At 36.6% G+C, this 24,366-nt stretch overlaps 1 protein-coding gene across 1 annotated transcript in view; it reads left to right on the top strand.

Moving 5' to 3' along the window:
* Nucleotides 1-24,366, top strand: part of MICU3 (mitochondrial calcium uptake family member 3) — an 82,671-nt gene that overhangs the window by 41,016 nt on the left and 17,289 nt on the right. Inside the window, exons 4-8 of the mRNA XM_080928904.1 lie at nucleotides 3,939-4,017; nucleotides 6,848-6,895; nucleotides 9,092-9,174; nucleotides 11,083-11,154; nucleotides 13,506-13,544. Coding sequence (XP_080785030.1) covers nucleotides 3,939-4,017; nucleotides 6,848-6,895; nucleotides 9,092-9,174; nucleotides 11,083-11,154; nucleotides 13,506-13,544 — 321 coding nt within the window. The remainder of the gene's footprint in view (nucleotides 1-3,938; nucleotides 4,018-6,847; nucleotides 6,896-9,091; nucleotides 9,175-11,082; nucleotides 11,155-13,505; nucleotides 13,545-24,366) is intronic.

Genomic DNA, 24,366 nt, shown 5'->3' with positions numbered 1-24,366 from the left:
TTAAAGAGTGTCATAGTAAAACAGACTTGCTTCCTGGAGCAACAAGGCATTGCCAAGAGTAATGTCCAAGTTTGCAGTGTCAGTTGGATTTTTGTCTAGGGTTTTTTTTAAGATTTATTCATATATTATATATAAATACACTGGCTGTCCTCAGACACACCGAAAGAGAGCATCAGATTCCATTACAGATGGCTGTGAGCCACCATTGGTTGCTGGGAATTGAACTGAGGACCTCTGGAAGAGCAGTCAGTGCTCTTAGCCACTGAGCCATCTCTCCAGCCCTTAGTTTTGTTTTTAATATTGTGTTTTTATTTCTGATTAAAATTTTAAATAAAGCAAAAATTGAAAAATATACAACAGGATCTTTTTAGACAGGATACATGAAGCAAAGCTCAAAGGAAATTACTGGCAAATTTTAGTAAACTAAATCCTTAAATTTTCGCTAAACAAACTAAAAGATAATTGGTGCATGGGAAAATGTTTGTTTAGTTTATTATCCGAAAACAACTTTAAAAGAGGATCTCATAGTCACCTAGAACTGGGGTACACTGATATTAAATAGATAATCATCTCAACAGGAAATAAATGGCCAGCCATAGCTACAGGAACTAGAAGTACATATAAAGGGTTTAACTCACTGATAACCAGAGACATGTGCATTAAACCTGTGACATTCTATTTTACACTCACCAGATGGCTGGCTTCCAGAAATGTGAGTGTCAGTAGTGAGCAGGGGCATGAAGGGACTAATTGGAAAGGTAGACGATGTCTTTCCACTGGGGAAGGATTCAGTGATTGCTGATGAAAATTACAGTGTATGTCTGAGGTCCTATTTGTAGGTATATATGCTACAGAAATGTTTAAATGTTTATGTCTGCTATGTTGTTCATGTAGAACAATGAATGGAAGATAAAATTAGAACCAGTATAGTCATTGGGGAAATGGATCAAATGGTTGTAAAACAGCATACCCTGGATAACAGTAGTATGAATAAGACAAGCAGGCGCATTAGAGCACATGTATCCAGCCGCAGACCCAGCAGGCAGAGCTGAGTACACAGCACGTGGTAGCATGCTGCTGCTTTCTCAGACCTGGGGCCCGAGTTGTCAGGACTGTGAGAAGCTGCTTTACTTAGTCTCACGCCCTCAGAGGTCTCAGCAGTGTTTTCTAAAGGCTGTGTGATGAGTCATACCACACTTTTGGCAAGTGATCCAGTGTGTGCTTGGGTATGCTCATATTTCAGATTTTTCATTTTTACATTAATAAATAAGCATTGATGAATACAATATAGACAAGCATCTTTTGTGCCTTCGGTATTTAAAAAACGTAAGCAGCTGACTTTCAGAACTGCTGTTATAAACAGCACTTTGTAAGCATTAGCATCAAAATTAAGCTAGTTGGCATAAAGATATGTCCATATTATATAAAAGGCAAAGAGTAAAGTATAAAATCATATTTAGAGAGTAAAGATTTAATATTTACAATAATAAAATGTTGTATAAAATGCCTATGAGAGAATTCAGCTAAAACTTACTAAGTAAAATGGAAGTTTGGTTTGTCTTTGAATGTTATTTTCTTTTCTGGGCCGAGGTTTCCTGGAGAGAGTGACGGCATGCACTGTGATTTAAAACTGTACATAAGAAAATGATGCAAGGACTGTAAAAACACTGATAACTTTAGGAAAGTAAAATTAATTCAACAGATGTTTTTGTTCCCTATTGCAAAACTGCAGTGTAATTCTGACATGGGGCTCCTCAGAGTTAGTACCTGACTCCACTAAGGTTGAAGATTGCTCTCTTTTCTGATATGTCTCACAAGCTCCGAGGTCTCCCAGCCTCCACATGTCTGACCTTACTGGGTACAGTTCCAGGATTTTCCTAAAACTCCCATTTGGTTTAATAACTTACTGAAATGGTGTGTGGAACTTAGAAATGCTATGGCTGTGATTTAGGTGAAGAACTTGGACTAAGCAAGCCTGCAGAGCTGAAGCATCAGCTCTGGGAGCTCGCCCACAGTGCCTGTGCCTCTCCATACGACAGGCTTGTCACTCTCCCAGCATCTCCATCGCACTGCAGTGAGCATCCTGTCTAGACTGGCTGGGGTTTGTTTCTGAATTGTAAGTGATTATATGATTGATCATGTCTTCGATGCCCAGTCTCTGCCTCTCCTTGTTCCCAACCTTTCTTCTGGTGACCAAGTACCATGTTCAGTTATTTCCTTCGTGAACACACTGACGCAAGGCTCGTGGATTGGGTCTTCCCAGGAGCAGGAGACAAAGGTCAAGTTCATTGTATGTAGCACAGCAGTGTGTAGAAAAGACAGGTATTGAGAGTGAGGAAACATTTCCAGCATGAGCTTTTAGTAAATGTTAAAATAATTTTTAATTAAATAAAGCTGCCTGGAGTCAATGAATATCATTCTCTGTAATTTACTACTCTGTGCCTAACAGGCAAATTACTTACCCAGTTTAGGTCTAAGTTAAAATATGTGTGAGGGTTGGTTTGTAGAATTAAATGAGCTAGTATGAGTTCATCGTTAATCACATGGGGGACCGTCAATGAAGATAATTGATTTTTATAATCAGAACAGAGACAAGGGGCATAGTTGTAATGGGAAAACGGTATTTTTACAACAAATAGTATAAATTTACTTATGTAAAACGTATTAGAAAATTTTGTTTTTAGTTTCATCTAAATGGCAAACATCCCAGTTTTCATTTTCATTCCCGCCTGCAGTCTTGCCTGTTTACCAGGATCCCTTCTCAGATGCTCACCAAGCAGCATGTGTTACTTGTAGTGCAGATAAAGCTCCAGGAAGGAACTGAAAGCTAGAGTCTACACTTGGGCTTCGGGAGTCTACAAAGCCCCTATTTTCACATCCTAGGGATACCTTAATTTCCTGATACCTCAGTTTTACAGTTCAAAATTATTGTATATAAACATCTCAGAGAATCTTCTAGATTCCACTTATAGAAAGTCTGTTGGAAGTGTTCTCAAACTTGAATGTGCACAGAAATCACCTAGAGGTCGGGGAAAAACCCAAGTCTAGTTCAGAAAGTCAGAAAGAAATGCTTCTGTGCAGCTCAGTAAGCTTCCACATGACACCGGTGTTATTGGTACCACAGTGTAGCAAGTAAGGGGCAGTTCTGAATATAGAAGTTTCTATATTAATAGTTGGTTTCTAAAGATACGTTACTGAGAAAAGTAATTTTTAAGCTTCAAATAATTTCATTATTTTACCAAATCTTTTCACTGGTTTTCTTCACAGACAACCATATTATAGTTGTTGCTTTATAATTTTATTTGTTGTAGAATATGTATAATGTATTCAAATATTTTTATGTAAGCAATAATTCAACTGCTTAAATTCTCATCAGCAGTGATAGTTTACGTATAGAAAGATGAGTATAAATCAGTATTCCCAGTTTACTCAGTATTAAGATTCTTTAAGTCACTATTAAATTTTTCTGTTCATTCCTAGCATATTTTTTTTTTTGCTCATTTGTTTCTTTTGCTCAAAATCAGGTAAATCCAGGCAAGCAACGAAGAAGGGTATGGGGCCGGCTGGTCACCGGACTTGAATGAGGATGTCTGTACACAGTCCCTTGCTCCAGACCCCAAGCTTGCTCTTTTATCTCCACTTAGTCATCTTGGCTATATGCTTCTAGTTAGGACATTTATCTCAGGTGTTGAATAGCTCTAATTAAGTTTAATACAGCATCTTTACTATTTATTTATTTATTAATGGAATGTATTTATTTACATTATGGGCTAATATTGTAGTGGAATGAAGTGCAGGTACTGAATACAATAATTAATGTTAAATTTCTGATCATTTAAATGGAGAATTTCCTGGAAAGGATGCTTACATTTTTTTAAAATTCATATTGTAAGAAAGTGATTTGACTGCTAATCAGTATTTCAATCCTTCTTTTATAGGAATTAAGTCAGATGCTTTCAGAAACTCCGCCAGTTTGGAAAGGATCATCAAAGCTTTTTCGAAATCTTAAAGAAAGAGGTAAGCTAATCTTATGTGCCTATACATTTTAGTATTGATGGGGATTTAAAATTGCATGTGCTTCTAAACATATTTAATTAATATATATTGTATATTTAATAATATATATAATATAACAAATGCAAAATCTTTTATTTAAGTAGTGTTATTTTGCTTATAGTATGATTAAGAACTATGTTATCACTATATACACACACAAATATATATATATATATTTCATACCCTCTTTAGCTTCATTATTTTTAACTAAACTGAAAATCATTTTACATTTGATCATAGAAAGTACTTTTCAAAAATATTAGATATTCAAATACTAGTTTTCTCCAATTTGCTTTTAGGGAACTAATAGTTATTTCTTCACACACTATGGGGTATTTTTTAACAGCCAAATTTGAAATACAACACCCACTGTAAAATCTTTTGGTTTCTGTATTCATAAGGTGGTTGCTTATGGACATTGGCTTGAACTCAAAGTATGTGGCATATCTAAGTATTATAGTCATGTCTGTCAGCCCAGCGCTGGGAAGGAGAATGCAGGGGGATTGGGCTAGCCTTGGCTATAGAGTTGGTTCAAGACTATCCCTGTTACTTGATGCCCCATTTTTAAAAAAAGCCTTGGTTCAATTGCAGTTTTCTTTTATAATTTCCCAATTTTTCACATAATCTGAATGAAAGACATGTGTCTTTTATTGTGGATGTCTCTTTTTAACTAGGATTTAAATACTGGGCTCAGATACATTAAAATTCTCCTTGGAGAACTGGGCATGGTGGTACATTTCACTAATCTCAGCTTCTCTAGAGCCTAAAGGAAGAGGATTTTGAGTCTGAAGCCAAACTAGACTCCATAGCAAAGATTTACCTCACAAACAAACTAATTCTTAGAAAATTCATATTTTAGAGTAGCAGTGGGAGTGTTTAAAACTCAAGAAACAGGTAAGTGAAATGAATTTTAAAGTTCTGCTTTATTATAAGAAAATACAGATTGGATCAAATATAAGTGATAACAAAAACAAGAAAACCAAAAGCATAGAAGAAACTCCACTTTCCCTAAGAAAGAGTTTGACATTGTTAAACCATGGTCTTATGAGAGCTTAGAGCCAGCTTGTTACATGTTAGAGAAATACTGAACTGCATAATTTACATGTATGTGAAGATTAAATGGTGGCACAGTTCTAAAGCTAAATGTTTAAAGCTACCAAATATTTATTTAAAATAGATTTTTATCTTAGCTATTACTTAGTAAAAAATGTTAAGTAACTTCTTAAAAGCAATATGAAACACTTAGGAAAACATCAAGAAATAGTAATTTAACAATGTCATGCTTTTAAGGAAGTTCTTTAAAATTTTAGTTGAATTTTCAAAACTTATTTGTCAATTTTTCTCCCTTTCTTTCTGCTCCTCAAGACAAGGGTACAGTATCCTATACCAATACTGTATTAGTAGTGTTTGACTTTGTTATTTTTTTTTTTGTCCTGAGTGGCCTTAAGTAAATCAAAGGATTGGTCTTCTAATTTTCTTCTGGTTTTATATGTTTATATGAACTTTGAATCTATAGTTCATCTTCAGAAATATTTTCTCTTTCCTTGACCATTTTCATTTAATTATATCACTTTTTTCTCTCTTCCTCTGTGCATACTAGTCTACTCAGTAGCCAGGTAGCCCTGCAGACAAATGCTGGCCATAACCCTCTGCATTCAAGTCCTCCCGTTAAGTAATCTTGAATGAGAGAAACCTTGAATTAATTATTTATTATATGGCATTATAAAGTTCTTTATATTAACTATAATACTTTGTTATCCACTAAGTGAATCAGAGTGGTAAGAGAACTCTTAAATAATTGTATCTTTACAGCCACTCACCATTTCAGAATCTTCCTCCCATAACATTCATGGCAGTCATCCTGAACTCTCTGTCTATAGGTAGCGATATTCTAGTATAAACAAGAAAGAATGCTTTCAGAGCCTCAAGGGAACTTCCCCTTCAAGTCTCTGACTACCTGACAATGACTCCTAGTCTCTTTGTTCTATAACAAAGAGTCAGTGGAACCTTAAAGAACATCAGATAAGTGGAGATCTAAAGAGGACCATGTATTTAAGGTTTTTCCCATACCTTTTACCAAACATCAAGAATGACTGCAATCTAGGGAAATATTGTAGACTTAGTCCTGAACTTAATTCTTTCAGTCTTTTCATGGTCAATTAAGCAAAAAGAGTAGGGAAGAGTGCAGTAACAGAATGTGTATTTACTTAACTCATACAAATTCCTAGTAAACTTGTAATTATAAAGTACAGAGAATTCACAATGCAGAAAGCAAAAAGTGAAGGCCATGGGGGAAAATAGTCTTAGAGTCAATTAAAGGTAAAAATGGTTACAAAAGTAGCAAATGATCATTTAACAGAAAAAAAAGCAAGTATAAGGTTTTATTTTTAAATGTTACACAACAAATTTCTAAACAAGTATAAGTTTTTATTCTAGGGTCACTAAAAAGTGACTAAGTTCTTCATTACATTTCTGACCTCCTTATGCTACTTTCATAAAGTAACAAGTTTAAAAGTGAATAAATAAACATTAACATTTGGCTTTTGTTGCCAGTCTATCTATCATGAATGGAAACTTTGTAGGGATTTTAAAGAAGCTTGTAGAACAACTTAAACAAAATGAATTTTGCAACTTTTGCAATGATTTTATAGTACTCTCATTTTAAACAGTATTTAGCATATGCCTTAAAACTAAATTAGTCATAGGTTTTATTGTGCATAGTATTTTACTTTGATGTATGTGAAGGATATGTTAATATTTTAAAAGCATAATTAATACCGTTTTCTTCTAGGTGTGATTTCTTACACAGAATACCTCTTTCTTTTATGTATTTTAACAAGTAAGTATACTCATTAAATTTATTTCTAGATGTATTTTTCCTTATGATGTTAAAAATGAATTTTCTTAGCATACGATTGTAAATTACCTTATGTATATGTTGGCTCTTTTATACATTCATGCCTAAATATCACAGGGAAATGTTAAGTATAACACTATAACAGTCAGAAACCTATATTCTTGGCTTGTGACAGCAATAAAATGTTCATAAATTACAAATATATAACTCTTTGGGGTTTCGGCTAGATGATACCCTAAAGTCTGGATTTATTCTAAATGATCAAGTTTGTACTATACATATATATACATTTAAGGCAGGTTTCGAGTCTCTTAACTGCCTGTCATCTGGCCACTGCAGCAGTTGGCTCTCTCCAGCACATGCAGCAATGTTTACAATGCACGGCAGGGATGCTGAAACTTTAGTTCAGTCTTAGCATCCAGCAGATGAAATTGTGCGCTGAACTCACTGTGCTTCAGCCACCTTCCTGGAACTCCTTCCGGGAGGAGTCCTGCTCTTGGGGTGCAGCACTGCCTCCTCTTTCCACCATTAGGGCCTCTCATCATTCAGGCTTCCTGTCAAAACTCAAGAGTCCTCGCTTGGCTCTGCTCCTCAGTAGCTCTCTTGCCTCTCTTTTAATCCTTTGTCATGTTTTATTTTCTTCACAGAATTTAGATTATTTGAAATTCTGTTTTACAAGGTCAGTTTTTCTACACTGCTGTCACAGGTCTGCAGTATCAAAATGCTACCCTCTTTTGCGTCATCTGCAGCACAAAGTCTTACTCAGTATCCTTTCAGAAAATAATTGGTGAATGGAAAAAAGCAAGGAAGAATTTAGGAAATTTCAGATGATGAAATCTGGAGATGTGCACAAACGAGCACTTGTAAAACGCACTTTAAAATTCTCTTCCTGTCCTTAGAACGTTTACACTGCTGCACTAGTTATGATACAGCAGCAGAAGCGGTGTGAGCCTGGGATACATATATATGTCAAAAGGATCTTTTACTTTCTCTTATGTTGTTTATTCTTTTATAATGTGAAAAATATTTTGTGTTAAAAACAGGCATTCTCCCATTCATAGTAAGGCCACCTGAGATTGATCTTGATCTCAGTCTGTGATGATACTTATTTTACATATATATTGATAAGCTTTTCAAAATATTTTTAAAATGTAAAACTTGATTTTCAGTTGTGGTGCCAGTATTTGTGAAAGGTAATAACAGTAAATGCAGATTCCTAAGCTACTCATAAAAGATAAGCTAACATGAAGCAGTGGCTTCCATTGGTTAATTCCACAGACAGTTCAGATAGGTTAAGAAAGTAGAACTATCTGCTTCTTCACACAGTTGAGGACTTAATGTCAGGCTGGTAAGTTTACTTGGAGAATTTTGCTAGCCATTTCAAAGGACAAAGGTCAAGTCTTAAAAGCATGCATTGACCTCCTCCTTAAAGGACACTTTTCTTCTCTCCAGGGTTTTTTGTTCATACTCTAAGTATAAAAAATAAAATAAAATAAAAAGCAAAAGTATGGGGTTCCGGGAAAGCTCATAAAATTAAGTCATTTCATAGAAGGTGGAAGTCTTTCTCAAAATGATAACTGATTCTTGGGTATTGGAAGGCCTGGGATTACACAGTCACACATTTTCTAGAAGCTTCTGGCTTTTCAAGCTTCTAGAAATTTAACCCCAAATCTGTACCCTCTCATGAGCACATTTATTCCCAGGTGATTTCAGTTAAATTTTTCTGAAGACTTGGAACTGGTACATCGTGTTATATTTTTACTCTTTTTTTTTTGTCACTTCAAGTAGATGAACATAGTTCAGTATAAAAATAAATCAAGTTCAGTGACCTCATGTATGTCTTTTTTAACAAATAAGCAGAATTTGGATGTTTATTTTAGAGGGACAATTGTCAGATATTTTCTTTAATATAATGGAATAAGTAATAGGTACTTAGAAAACTTGTTGTCGGTTCTGTTACTGAGTCTGCAGTACATAAAGCAGAAATATGTATTCTTCAAAATAACTTTCACTGTATGTAACCTTTAGTAACACATTACTTTGCACTTATTTGTGACTTTGTACAGCATATGTATCTAGCTGTTGAATGCATGGATTTTGTACTTTTAAGTATGTTTTGCCATCTTATGAAAACTTGTTCTGGGCTTTGTTTGTTTGTTTGTTTGTTTTTTCTGGCAGAGCCCCATGCAGGTTTTAGAATAGCTTTCAACATGTTTGACACAGATGGAAATGAGATGGTGGATAAGAAAGAGTTTTTGGTGGTATGTACGTTATATGCTGCATTTTTCTAGTAATTAAATATTGCTCACCCATATTGTTATGTTTTACATAAAGACTATTATGGAAATATAAGCTATATTGAGAGTTTACTGGTGACTATAGATGGATATTTGGAATTGTCTTTCCAGCTGATACTCAGTTTTTGTCACAGCTCTTTGCCATAGGAACTTTTCTTATCAGTTTGGACTCATCTTTCCATTTCCTGTGTTCTTCTGTCCCCATTACCTTATACTTAGTGTTTGTGGACCAGTTCCTGCTCCTTTCTTTCCTTTTCTTTGATTTCTACTCCTCCTGTCTGATCATTTATCTGACAGTGTCTTTAGTTGCTTCGTCCTCTCCCCATCTTCTCTTCAGTTCTTTGTCTTTTTTTTTATATATATGTGCAACATTTTTTTATTTTATTGGATAGTCCCTGTATTGACATTTCAAATGTTATCCCCTTCCCTCCCGCTGTTCCCATCCCCCATCCCTCTCAACTTGTCTCCACAAAGGTGCACCCTCTCCCAATCACCCTCTCCACCTCAGTGCCTTGGCATTCTCCTACATTGGGAAAATACACCCTCACTGGACCAAAGGTCTTTTGTCAGGTTGATGCCAGACAATGCCATCCTCTGCTACATATACAACTGGAGTCATGGGTCTCTCCATGTATGCTCAGTGGTTGGTGTTTTAGTTCATGGGAGTTGTGGAAGGTTTGGTTGGTTGATAATGTTGTTCTTCCCATGAGGTTGCAAACCTTTTCTGCCCCTTCAGTCCTTTCTCTAGCACCTTCATTGGGGCTCCCATGTTCAGTCCAATGGTTAACTGAAAGCATGCTCAGCTGTATCAGTATGGCTCTGGCAGAGCCTCTGAGGAGGCATCCATATCAGGTTCCTGCCAGTAAGTACTTCTTGGCATCAGCAGTAGTGTTTGGGTTTATTGGGTGCATATGGGGTGGATCCCCAGGTGAGGCAGTCTCTGAATGATCTTTTCTCCAATCCCTGGTCCTCTATTTGTCCCTTTATTTCCTCCCATGAACGTTTTGTTCTTCCTTCTAAGAAAGACTGAGGCATCCACTTTCTGGCCTTCCTTCTCTTTGAGCTTCATAAGTTCTGTGAATGGTTCCTTGGGTATTCCAAGCTTTTTGGGCTAGTATATGAGTATACTATAATATAGCCCATATATGATGTTTACCTGTCTGTCTGGTTCAAAGACTTCTGAAAGCAGGAGTAGCCTGACTCTCAACTCTTAATGCATACAGTGAAATAGAGGTGCTGCTCAGGTGGCCCAGTCAGTAACGTGCCTGCTGCCCAAGCATGACTGCGTTCAGATCCCCAGCACCACATAGCCGCCTGTACCGTAATCTCATGGCTGAGGAGGCAGAGACAGGAGGATCACTGGGGCTTAGGCCAGATAGTCCGGCTAATATGTCAGCTCTTATCTTAAAACATTAAGTGGGTGGATGGTTGAGGAAGTCACCCAGTGTTGACCGCTGCCCTCTCTGTCCATGTACACACACTCATACACTAAAGTAAAAGTAACAACTGAAAAAGAGGAAAAATGCAGAGTTGAGATTGTTACCCAGATTCAATAAACAAGAATAAGATACGACTGAGAAAACTGACAAAAATCCATGTGTGTCGGAGGAGTCTCTGCAGACACCACCGGCAGCACAGTACGGTCTGCGTGAGGCAAGGACATCCAGTTCAACAGGACTGAGTAGCCAGGCTTGGTTACAAAGACTGACACTGCACACTTTATGTTAGGCATATTAAAGCACAGCACAATTTGGAAAAAGTTTCCTGGTAATCATTAACTCAATCCTGTGTGCACAATAAATCTTAAGGTATAAGATATACTTAGTATAGAATAATATGTAGATATTTGATTCCTGATTTATTTCTGTATAGCTTCAGGAGATATTCAGGAAAAAAAATGAAAAGAGAGAAAATAAAGGAGATGAAGAAAAACGTGCGATGCTGGTAAGAAATACTTTATAGTGCTTTCAGGTGGGTTTCCAGGTGAGAATTATTTTGTACTTGTTGAAACAATGTAACAGTTAAAATTTGGATCTTTTCCTTTACGGGAAAACATTCTGAAGATTTCATGTAGAAAAATTATTTAAGTATCTTATGCATCAATATCAATATTTATGCTAAATATTGATATTAAATATCTGTACCCAGTCATATTCATTAAATCATTTTCATCCATATGTCGTTATCTGTGAGATATGAAGGGTATGTTTCATAAAATAGATTAATAAGATCATTATGCATGTAAAAATTTAAAGGTGAATATGCAAAGATTTAATTCTTTAAGTGAATTTAATGGTAGTGTAATATAATGAATGGTAAATATAAGAAATAATGTAGGCTTTCTGCATCTCTTAGAAGCAATATAGACTCTTCTTCCGGGTTACATGTTAGTGCCTTGTTCTGAAGTTAGAATGAACAGCATTTTATCTTTGTAGTCTTCATTTTATTTGTCCTAAATATTTTAGTCTTGACAACAGGCCAATTCACATTTAAAAAAATAAATAACAGATTGGTCCTAAGCCCTTTCTCTCAGGCAAGTCTGGGTGCTTTCCATGCACTTTGCCATTTAATCTACCCACCAGCCCTCCTGTTGTCCACAGCTAGAGACAAGAAAACTGACCATTATAAAGTTTAAGTATCTTAGGTACAAATAGAATCCCGTTCAATGGCAAAATCACAGTTTCAGCTTTCGGTGGCCTGCCCATAATTCTCTACTTCTATCCATCTTAATTGATTCATTTGCTATTTAAATACCAAAAATATGGTATGTTTTATGGTCATGGAACAAATAGAAGTATAATTCTAGTCATTAGCATTTACTAAAATAATATATCGGATAACATAGTGGGGAATGCTACAATACCAACACAAAAGCCAAAGTAAAAGAATTGTAAGATTCGTTGTACAAAGAAATGTACAAATTGTAGGATCCAATGTACAAAGAAATGTAAAATACATTGAAAGCAAGTATTTCACAATAGTGATATAATTCACATTATTTGAATTAATTAGTCAAGCCTAAGTAAATTATGAAATTTATATCACCTTATCCTCATGTTAATAATACACTCCCTAGCAAATATATTGGGAAAGAAACTTAGTTTTAAAGAACAAGTGAAAAATAACATATAAGTTGTATGCAGCCTGATATATGTAAATGACCGCGTTACAGTACTTGATCTACAGGGTATTGATCTGAATCTAAATATCCCTGCTCAAAGCTCCTTACAGAGTGTAGTTACCAGGTATTCCTCCCAGTGACCTCTCACTGACAGCACCAACTCAGCAGCTCTACAATTCCTCATTACAGTATTGAATATGGCTTGCCTTGGTTTCAGTGTATTAGTCAGATTTTAAATAATACAAATCTGAACTGACTTTTTACTGTTTTAATCTAGAGACAACCTAGTAAGATGCAAATTGATAGAAATAATCGTAGACATGTACATATGTCCTAAACACTAGGTTGAACTTGAAACAACTAAAATTTATCCCATAAAAAAAATGAGACGAAACTCAAAAAGAAAATAAACCAGGCCCATGAGACAGGTCTAGACAGTTTGAATATTTCCTCTGTGACTCAGTACCTCTGTGATCTTCAGTAAGATTCTTAACCTCTCTGTCCTAGACTTTTTTTATTTTTACAATACAAATAATAGAATAATATTGGCACTACCTCTAATTTTATGAAGATTAAATGAGTTAAAATGCTACTTACCAGAATAATATATAATTATAAAACTATAATAAACATCAAAAATGTTAGCTAATAGACTTGATAACAACCTCCTTCCTTTTCTTTAACTGAAAATTAACATACCCAAATCAAACCTCTAGAATACATCCATGTCATCAAAACTCTGAAATGAACACTATGTTCTACGGCCTATGCTAAGACCATAGTGAATGGTACTCTCTGTATCCTCACGTCATTCCTGACAGGTAAGTATCACTACTGCTCACAGATCACAGCAGCCAGCAGAGCGAATAGGTTCCAGCGCAGGGCCTCATACCATTGTCCACATCCATCCTGCTGCTGAGCCCACAGCAGTCATCCTCTCTTGCTCAGTGAAAATGGCTGAAGTGAGCACAGGCTCAATGTTTATTTATATGGAGACAGGAACTTTGCTACTCATCTTTACATTTATCTCACTCGTGTGTGCTTTATAGAGAATGTAGCATAATGATTTGCCCTTCCTAATTGATTATTTTGTCGTCTTTTTCTTTTTCTTTTGCTATACTTGGGTTCATTCTGAAATGTGACACTTCATTTGGCCCTTTGTGCTCTATGTCAGCGTCTGCAACTTTATGGATACCATTCTCCTACTAATAGTGTATGTACAATACTTTAAATGTCTTTATGTATATATCCCTCACCTGTTATAATGGATGATGTTATTTCTTTCTATAAAGCTATATATGCTATTTAAAGTGTTTTGGAATTTGTTAAATACAATAAGATGCAATCAAGCCAAAATCTAGATATGTAGAAATTAGAAAGCAATTGTATATCTTTGTTAGTTTTATGTCTGTAAATTAAAGTAAATGCAAGTAAACAACCACCACCAGACATTCTGGTAGAGTAATTGAAATTTTATATTTTTGAGCAATATATGAAGCATTATACAAAAATAATAGAACATATAGGCTCTCTTCCTGAAGAACACAGGTATTTTAAGAATTAACTCTAGACATTGGTCAATGCCAATAAAATCATCTTAATGAATAGACTTTTCTATTGGCAGTTTTCATTTTTTTCCGAAACTCTATTACCTGCCTACTTTCCCTGGTCTATTAAAAACTCTGTATAAGATTGTACTTGTTACAGACTACACAGACATGACTGAGTTTTATTCTTTAGTCTTGAAGATTTCTGTAACTGCTCTTCCCTAATTGTGACTTTTCTGTTCTCTCGAGAACAAGCTTATTGGTTAGCCCAGCACATAAGAACCTGTTCAGAACCACCTGACCCTGTCCATAAACATTCAGTTCATTTATTTTCCTAGGTAACCTTCAGCCTTGTTAAGGATTCCTCAAACTATAGAAATCCCACCTGAAAAGTCCCTTGAATCCAGGGGACAGTGTTTAATTAGCTACTATAAACCACAGAAACACCAACTTTAGATTTGAGCACATTCTGAAGGGGTTTGAACATCAAGTAAGCACAGGGTGCCCTGCCTACGCACAAGGAGTGACACGAGGTAACTGCAGAGCAGGGCATGTCTGTGGGGCCCACACGGCTTCAGATTTGTCTAAGAAATTGGAAACATTGTCTGTAAAATCTACTGCTGCTTCCCAATGAAAGAATTTTTAAATTACATATAAGTGTTTTTCTTATTATCATGTAAATGTTTGTAAGAGCTTATAAATGAAAATCTCACATTAGAATATCATACATACTTTTAAACATACAGGTAATAGTATTTATGATGTTATGGCTTAATTTTTACTGTCACCCTGGGAATCACCTTTTAATTGCGGCACTTTCAATGTTTCCTAATTTTAAGTAGTTACCATACAGTTTAGCTTTACAGTCACTGACATTAAGATATTGTTAGTAGCCAGACTTAAACTGTGTATTTTGTTCATATTATCTTGATGAGGAAAGCATATTTGTTATTTTTTATTTTATCAGTTCACAAATTTCTTATTTCATCTTACTGAGGACAGCCTCTGTCTTTATGTAAAACAAATATTAATGTGATATAACTTCATGTTCTTTTAATCTTCACTCAAATAGATTACATAGTTTAACTCTTAAAAATTTGTTTAAGTTTTTCACAAACTGTTTTCTAGAATAGAAACATTCTTATGAGGAATGACTTCCCTAAAGTGCCTTTGGGAAAGGAGGTGGGGTCTGAACATGAAGACCCCTCTGAGCTTTCAAGTTGCCTGTTTCAAGATAGCTCCTGCTACTGTCCCTTTTGCCTGTCTCTCCTTCTCCTGCTGCAGTGAGAGCTTGAGGCTCTCCTTGTGTCTGAATACAGTACTTACCTCGGTAGCATTTCCACTCCAGATAACCCAAATCTTTCCATAGTTCGCATGGAGTCAAGTCCCAATTCTTTGTCCACAGTGATGAAAAACAACAAAAAGATCAAAAGAATAAGCAAGTCAACTAGCTCAAGGGTCAAGCGTGTTTGACTTCGGCATCCCTGATATGACTTTATGATACTAGTTTAAACTACTCTAATGTTATTACTATCAGAAAATGTGTCAATTTTTAATAACACTCCATTGGTATTTCATCATAGTTTGAAATGTGGTTTTGGGCTAAATTTTGATATTTGCAAATAATCTTTATTTTTTTAAAAAAGTGTCTTTTCCAGTTTTTGATACCAAGTTGTAATATATATTGTACATATATATTACAATGAATGTTAATTATGTGTTTTTAGTCTTATCTGTCATTACTGACAGTTGTGACTGCTTGATTGTGAATTGGTATATTAAAGTTAAACTAAATGTTATAATTATGAATTTATTGTCTACTCACAATGTTCTTCATTTTTATGTTATCTATTTTGAAGTATTATTACATGTGTAAGAATATGAATTAATTATGCCTTAGCCAATTTTCTGGTAGCTACTGTACTAGATTTCTAGGTATATTTTACCTTATAAAACCTTTAGTTATCAGTATAGACTACCTTTTAAATTTTAATTAATTAAATTTTAAATTAATATTTTATTTTTTATTGTTATTCCCTGTAATGATAATGAAGCTTTTCCTGATTTTAAATTTTATTTTAGCTCAAACACTTAATGCAAATAAAATGAATAATTATAAAACAGCTCAAGATATAAAATGTTGCTGTTTCCCACAATCTCATTTATACTGTCCCCAGGCATAATTCTTCTCCCCAAAATAATCCTCCCAAATGATTGCTGCACCTGTGGTTTATAGCTAGATCTCTTTGCTCCCTATGCATTCGGAAATTGCTTTAGTTCTGCTCATGGACTTTCATAGGCAGTCCTAGCTCCAGCTCCTTTGTTGCTTTAAACAGTAGGTTTATCCGTTGTTCTATCAAGTGAAGATGGTTATTTGTGAAGAAAGTAGCTCTTCAACTTGTAGCACGGACTGTCACTCTGATGTCCTCTTGCTGGGCCTTCCGACTTCCTGAGTACACAGCAGAATTGCTTCATGAGTTCTTCCTGTTTGCCACTCTAGATATTGGAAATCTATACTTGGAAGTCTCAGCAAGTTCATTCTTTTCTCCAGCTGTGAGTGTATGGCTCTAAAGAATGTGGTGGCTTTGGTCTTTGGTAACACCATCTCATTTGTATGAAGTTACCAGGTCTTGCTTGTAGTCATTTTTACTACCAGTACAAGTATCAACAGAGCCAAAAGCAATAGAATTTGCAAGAGTCTTTAAGATGTGTTTGGTTTGGTCTGGCCTTTTCATTCATTCTTATCCAGCAAGCATAGTTCCTGGGCTCTCCTCTGCATATCCTGCTGTGCCTTTTTCAGCTTCTCCTTCCTCATTAACTTGGAAAATGTTGATGGTATATTTTGTGAAATGTACTGTTCTGATTTCTCCTGGCTGAGTGATGTAGTGTGTCTCTTAATTAGAAAATTCAGTTAATCTACATTAGTATGATTCCTTTGTTATGTAGCTAGTTTTACTGCAGTAAACAGACACCATGACCAAGGCAACTCTTAAAAGGACTATATTTATTGGGTCTGCCTCACAGGTTCAAGGTGGAAACTAGTTAGCATCTAAGCCAGCGTGGTGCAAAAGGAGCTGATAGATCTACATCTTATCTGAAGGCTGCTAGGAAAAGACTGTCACTCTCAGTCAGCTAGGAGGAAACTCTCAAAACCCACTCCCACACTTATTCCAAAAAGGCCACACCTCCTAATAGTGTCACTTCCTGGGCCAAGCATATTCAAACCACCACATCTGCATACTTAGCATTCCTTACTCAATTTCTGTTTTGAAGCTAAGGAGATGGCCTGGTTTGTAAAGTATTTGCTGTTCTGAATTTTGATTCTTAAAGTCCACATAAATCCCAAGTAGGTGGGACATTTATGTAACCCCAGCACCGGGGAATGTGAGACAAGAATAAATAGCTCCCTGGAGCCTGCACATGGGCCAGCCAATCTCACAGAATCGATGAACCGCAAGCACAGTGTCTTGTCATAAAAAAATAAGGTGGAGAGTAAAACAGGAAGTTAAGTAGTGTTGACTTTTGGCTTATGAATGCATACATTTCACTCATATATTTATGTGTATTTACCAGTGCTCATAATTAATTTAATCTCACCCCTTTCTAAACCTTATAATCTAATATTCAGAAAGTACATAATTAAGATAGAGTCCCTTGGTGACTGGAAAATGATGGTTTAGCACTATGGTATAGTTAACGTTGAGCTTTATTGTGTCTTAGACTCTGGGTTCAATTCCCACTACAACCAAAAAGGAAAACAAACAGAACCACTCCCTAAAAATGTCTTTATTGTAAGTTGTCAGATGCTTCCCAGCAAGTAATGATAAAATTTATACACTAGTTTGGGGCTTCGATAATGGAAATTAAAGGGTCAGCTCTGAATATAATTAGTTTTCTTCTGTAGGTTATCTGGGTCTCCTCCCAGCCCAGTTCCTCCCTCCCCCATTGAAAATAGATTTTTTTTTCTCTCTTAATATATCCTGATTATGGTTTTCTCTCCAGTTCCTCTCCACATCTCCTCCCATCCCAATCAACTAACTGCCTTTCTCTCCCACTTTAGAAAGTACAGGGATCTAAGGGATAATAATAAAGTAGTAAACCTAAAACAGAAACTAACACATTGGAGTTGGAGAAGACATACTAACGGGATATGTTACTTTTGACATAGGCATCCCCCTTTCAGCAGAGTGTTCCAAGGCACTTACTCACTGTGTACCTGGCTGCAGGAGGAAGCTTTTCTCATGATGGCTGAGCAAGGCACTGATCTGAGTATAGCAGACTGTACTAGTTGGTTTTGTGTGTCAACACTAGCTGGTGATATCACAGAGAAAAGAGCCTCCCTTGAGGAAATGCCTCCATGAGATCCAGCTGTAAGGCATTTTCTCAATTAGTGATCAAGGGGGTTGGGCCTAGCCCATTGTTTGTGGTGCCATCCCTGGGCTGGTAGACCTGGGTTCTATAAGAAAGCAGGCTGAGCAAGGCAGCGGAAGCAAGCCACTAAGTAACATCCCTCCATGGCCTCTGCATCAGCTCCTGCTTCCTGACCTGCTTGAGTTCCAGTCCTGACTTCCTTTGGTGATGAACGGCAATGTGTAAGCGGAATAAACCCTTTCCTCCCCAACTTGCTTCTTGGTCATGATGTTTTTGTGCAAGAATAGAAATCCTGACTAAGACATGGTGTCATTTTAAAAATTATTTTTTTATGTGCATTGGTGTTTTGTCTGCATGTATGGAGGTGCTGTTACAAACCCCCAGAGGCTATCAGGAGTGCAACTCCTGCAAAAGCAAAAGTTTTTATTTAAGCTTGAGTTCAAACCCTCCAACCTCTCTAGCACAGTGGAGGGTGCTGAGCCAGTACAAACCTTGCCTGTTTATCATGGTTGCAGGGTGAGGCACTATCCAAGTTGGCAGTTACATAATTGGTTGACATGTGCTTGGCATACTTCTATTAGCTAGAAATGATTTCAGCCTGATATGAACAATGGTTGTCAAGCTAATCAATCCACTTTTAAGACATTAGGTACTTTCCCCTTAAGAACGGATTGGTTATAGGTAGGAGTGGAGTGGGTATTTGCTTAGGGGAATTGTGATAGTTGGCAGGGTTAAATAATTCTTGGAACAAGTTGAGGTTTTTCCAATAGCTGAGTTTACTCAGAGGGCAAGTTAATCATAAAATGTAGTCTCAAAGCAAAATGGTGTTTGTAATTTAAGCTTGGCCCTTCCGTATCAAATATTAGAGTTCCAGATAGTTGTAAGATGCCTTGTGGGTGATGGGAATTGAACCAGGGTCCTCTGAGATAGCAGTTAGTGTCCTCAACTGCTGAGCCATCTCTCCAACCCCCACAGAATGTCATTTTACATCTTCCTTGCCCTTGTTTTTCTATAGTCTTGCAGCAGTTTGCCTCTCTGCCCTGCTTTTATCCGTGTTGAGATTTGTTGAGCTTCCAAAACAGGAAATTGTTCTTTATTATTGGAATTCACTGTCTTTATCTCTTTACCTGAATGTTATTTCCCATCTTTCTCTGTTAAGACTTTCTGGTGCTTGCATGGACACTCATTTGAACTACTAAGTCTGTTAACTTCTCTCAGAGTGTCTGCCAGAGCTGGAGAAAATTGGTCCAATACAACATTAAATTACAATTCTAAGATTACTGATTTTGGTAATTGTTTTATTACTGTTCTTTTGACACAATTATCAATTGTTACAATAGAATATTATAGAAAGTTAGTTTTATTTTGCTTGTTTTCATTTGTTTAAGTCTGTAAAGTACTGACCTGTTTAGTCATAGATAACTTTGGGTCATCATCATTATGGTTACCCCAGTGATAGATCAGTATTTCTAAGTTAGACTTTCTTGACCTTTCATTCCTCCTTCCCCGCTGTCATGTCTGCCTTCTCTGCATTCCTGTCTTTCTTTCCCAAGTATCAGTGACAGGATATTAGAGGATTCTGGGAATCGTACCTTGCTTAGACAGTTAAAACATGTAGAAACTCTCAAGTCTGCCAGGTTTAAGGACTTCCATTAATAAATAGCCTCTTTGACATGCATAGACAGGTGGGTAGGTAGGTGGATAGATAGATAGATAAATAGATAGATAGATAGATAGATAGATAGATAGACAGACAGACAGACAGACAGACAGACAGACAGACAGAAGTCCACATGTAGCTTGTTGTAGTGGTAAAGACCTGAAAGCTGAAATCACACAGCAAGATGATTTTAGGAAATCTTTACATGCTGCCTTCCATCTTTACACTTAAGTATCAAAGATGTTTGTTGCATTATTGTCTTAGAGCTTGGTCACAGGTATACGCCTCATGTCCTTTAACACATGTGTTCCAATATTAAATATTTCTTCCTTTTAAATTCTACTTTGAGCTTATCTATGTGAAGCTTATTGCAGTGCCTGATTTATATTTTCTGCTATTAAATATTTTTATGATTTTTTCATGTTAAAAAGTTTATTCTTAATTGTATCATTGAAGTTACTAAGTAAAAGTGAAATACTAGCTTGAGACCAGACAAATATGGGCATCAGCGAGCGCACCTGGGAGGTCGCCAGTCTCACAGCCATCTCTCACCTGCAGTAATAATTGCTGTGAGAATATCCGACAGTCTCTTGGAAGCCTTATATTTTAAAAGATGGTATAAGATAAAACAATATATACAGTGACAGCATCCTGTTTATATTCGCTAATCCCATGTATCTGCTGCTTTTCTAGACATGTGGAGCTAATTAGCATGAATTTACTACTTTGTTTCTGTGTCTTTTGTGATAGTGACCAATTAGTATAGGAGGTTTAATAAACCTTTTTGAAATCATGTGATAATCTTCTGAGTTACAAGTAAAATGCAAAAAAATATTTAAAATGTGTCAATTAAAATGAGAGTAAGATGTTAATGTGATATCTGTTGAGGTTATTTCAAGTTTCTGTGAAGGAAAATAGACTGTGCTACTTTTGTATTTAGCCAATTTTCCCTGTGTCATTTACTACTGCTTGTTTTCAACTCAGATATTTAGGAAAAGAGGTAATTTCAGATTGATGTGGTAGGGCTACATTGCTGATTACACAAGAATTTATGTCTGTTACCCATTTGCAGCTAAATAATACTTTATGATCAGAAAATAATTAGCAGTGGACACAGTTTTGCAGTTAATTATAAAGTTAGTTAAATTTAGAAAAGTATCTTTTGAAATATTCCTAGCACATAGTTTAATTTTAATATTCCTTCCAGATTGCTGTTTGCCAGAGACAGAGAGGTTCAGTATGTTGCCTACCCAGAACTTGAACTTAAAATCACTCTGCTGCTCTAGGCCTTGAATTTCTAGAATCAAGCACTTCTCTGCTCTAGGCTCTAAAGTAGCCAGGACTGTGGCTGAATACACCACCCTCACTGATACTTGCCTTTTAAAAACTAAGACAAAAGAAAAGTAGAAAAGTTCTATTTTCCCACCATGGTGCATTTTCTTCTTTCAGTACCAAAAGATCATTCGCCTGATAACTTTAGTGCCCGCTATATGTCCTAACAGAAGTTGACTGTAATTATTTCTTTTCTTTTTTTAAAATTGGATACTTTATTTACATTCAAATGTTATCTCCTTTCCCAGTTTCCCCTCTGCAAATCATCCCCTATTCCATTCTTCCTCCCCCTGCTTCGGTGCGGGTGCTCCCCCACCCACCCACTCTGACCTTGACATTCCTCCACACTGGGGCATCAAGCCTCCACAGGACCAAGGGCTTCCTCTCCTTTTGATGCCAGATAACACCATCCTCTGCTATATATGCAGCTGAAGCCAGGGTTCCCCCTCCCCCATGTGTACTCTTTGGCTTATGGTTTAGTCCCTGTGAGCTCTGAGGGGTCTGGTTGGTTGATATTGTTGTCCTTCATATGGGGTTGCAAACTCTTTCAGCTCCGTTAGTCCTTTGTCTAACTCCTCCATTGAGGTCCATGTGCTCAGTCCAATGGTTGGCTGAAAGCATCCAGATCTGTATTTGTCAGGCTCTGGAAGAACCTCTCAGGAGGCACTATATCAGGCTCCTGTCAGCAAGCACTTCTTGGCATTAGCAATATTGTTTGGTGTCTGTATATAGGATGGATCCCCAAGTGGGGAAGTCTCTGGACAGCCTGTCCTTTAGTCTCACTCACTCCACACTTTGTTCCTGTATTTCCTTTAAACAGGAGCAATTCTGGGTTAAGCATTTGGAGATAGGTGGGTGGCTACATCCCTCAACCAGGGTCTTGCATAACCTCAGGATATTGTCATTGCAGGTTTTCCCTCCCCTCCATTGGGTATTTCAGTTGACGTCATCCCCATTGGGTCCTAGGAGTCTCTTGATTTCCTGGCATCTGGGACTTTCTGGTGGCTACCCCCAGGTCCACATCCCCCATTGCTGCACATCTATGTTCAATTTCCTGACTCTATACATCATCCTTGTATATCTTTCCATAACCCATATTGCCCCCGTTTTTTTTTTCATCTCCCTCCTCTCTTCCTCTACTATCTAAATCCAGTGAGTATTTAGTTCCCCCTTCTAAGAAGAATTGAAGCATCCACGCTTTCCTCTTCCTCCTTCTTGAGTTTCATGTAGTCTGTGACTTATATCATGCATATTCCAAGCTTTTTGCCTAATATCCATCAGTGAAGGCATACCATGTGTGCTCTTTTGTGTCTGGATTATCTCACTCAAGATAATATTTTCTAGTTTTATTCATTTGCCTGAGAATTTCATGAAGTCATTGTTTTTAATAGCTGAGTAGTAACTTGTATGAATATACCACAATCTCTGTATCCATTCCTCTCTTGAAGGATGTCTCAGTTCTTTCCAGCTTCGGGCTATTATAAATAAGGCTGCTATGAACACAATGGCACTTGTGTCCTTGTTACACGTTGGAGCATCTTTTGGGTACATGCCCAGTAGTGGTATAGCTGGGTCCTCAGGTAGTGCTATGTCCAATTTTCTGAGCAACCTCCAGACTGATTTCAGAGTGTTTGTACCAGCTTGCAATCCCAACAACAACGAGGAGTGTTTCCTCTTTATCCACATTCTTGCCAGCATCTGCTGTCATCTGAGTTTTTGATCTTAGCCATGCTGACTGGTGTGAGGTGGAATCTCAGGATTGTTTTGATTTGCATTTCCTTGATGACTAAGGATGTTGAACTTTTCTTTAGGTGCTTCTCAGCCATCTGATGTTCCTCAGTTGAGAGTTCTTTGTTGAGCTCTATACTTCAATAGAGTTATTGTTTCTCTGGAGTCTTAGAGTCTTAACTTCTTGAGTTCTTTGTATAAATTGGATATTAACCCTCTATAATATGTAGGATTGGTAAATATCTTTTCCTAATCTGTTGGTTGCTGTTTTGTTTAATTGACAGTGTTCTTTGCCTTGCAGAAACTTCAATTTTTTGAGGTCCCATTTGTCTATTCTTGATCTTAGAGCAGAAGCCATTGATGTTCTCTTCAGGAATTTTTTTCCCTGTGCCCATTTTCTCCACTTTCTCTTCTATTAGTTTGAATGTATCTTGTTTTTATGTGGAGATCCTTGGGCCACTTGGACCTTGAGCTTTGTACAGGGCAATAAGAAGGGATTCAATTGCATTCTTCTACATGCTGACTGCCAGTTGGACTAGCACTGTTTATTGAAAATGCTATTCTTTTCCCACTGATGGTTTTAACTTCTTTGTCAAAGATCAAGAGACCATAAATGTTTAGTTTCATTTCTGGGTCTTCAATTCTATTCCATTGATCTACCTGTGTGTCTCTGTATCTATTACCATGTAGTTTTTATCAGATTGCTCTTTTAATACAGCTTGAGATGACTAATGGTGATTTGCCCCAGAAGTTCTTTTATTGTTGAGGATAGCTTTCACTATCCTGGGTTTTTTCATAATTCCAATGAATTTGTTAAATTGCTCTTTCTAATTCTAGGAAGAATTGTGTTGGAATTTTAAAGGGACTGCATTGAACCTATAGAATTGCTTTTCTGTAAGATGGTCATTTTACTATGTTAATCCTGCTGATCCATGTGCAAGCAAGAGATCTTTTCCATCTTCTGAGATCTTCTTCAATTTCTTTCTCAGAGACTTGAATTTCTTGTCATACAAATCTTTTGCTTGCTTGATTAGGGTCACAGAAAGATATTTTATATATTGGTGACTGTTGTGGAAGGGTGTAATTTCCCTAACTTTTTTCTCAGCCTGTTTATCCTTTGAGAGCAAAAGGCTACTGGTTTGTTTGAGTTAATTTTATATTCAGCCTCTTTGCTGAAGGTTGTTGATCAGCTGTAGGAGTTCTCTGGTGGAATTTTTGGTGTCACTTGGTTATACTATCATATCATCTGCAAATAGTGATATTTGACTTCTTCCTTTCTAGTTTGTATCCCGTTGACCTCTTTTTGCTGTCTGATTGCTCTGAACTAGTACTTCCAGTACCTAATTGGAATAGATCGGGAGGAGAAATAGGGCAGCCTTTATCTAGTCCCCTGATTT

Source organism: Micromys minutus, assembly GCF_963924665.1.
Source record: "Micromys minutus genome assembly, chromosome: 14".
Lineage (NCBI taxonomy): Eukaryota > Metazoa > Chordata > Mammalia > Rodentia > Muridae > Micromys > Micromys minutus.
The sequence above is the reverse complement of the archived record's forward strand: the minus strand, read 5'-3'. Positions and strand labels throughout refer to the sequence as shown.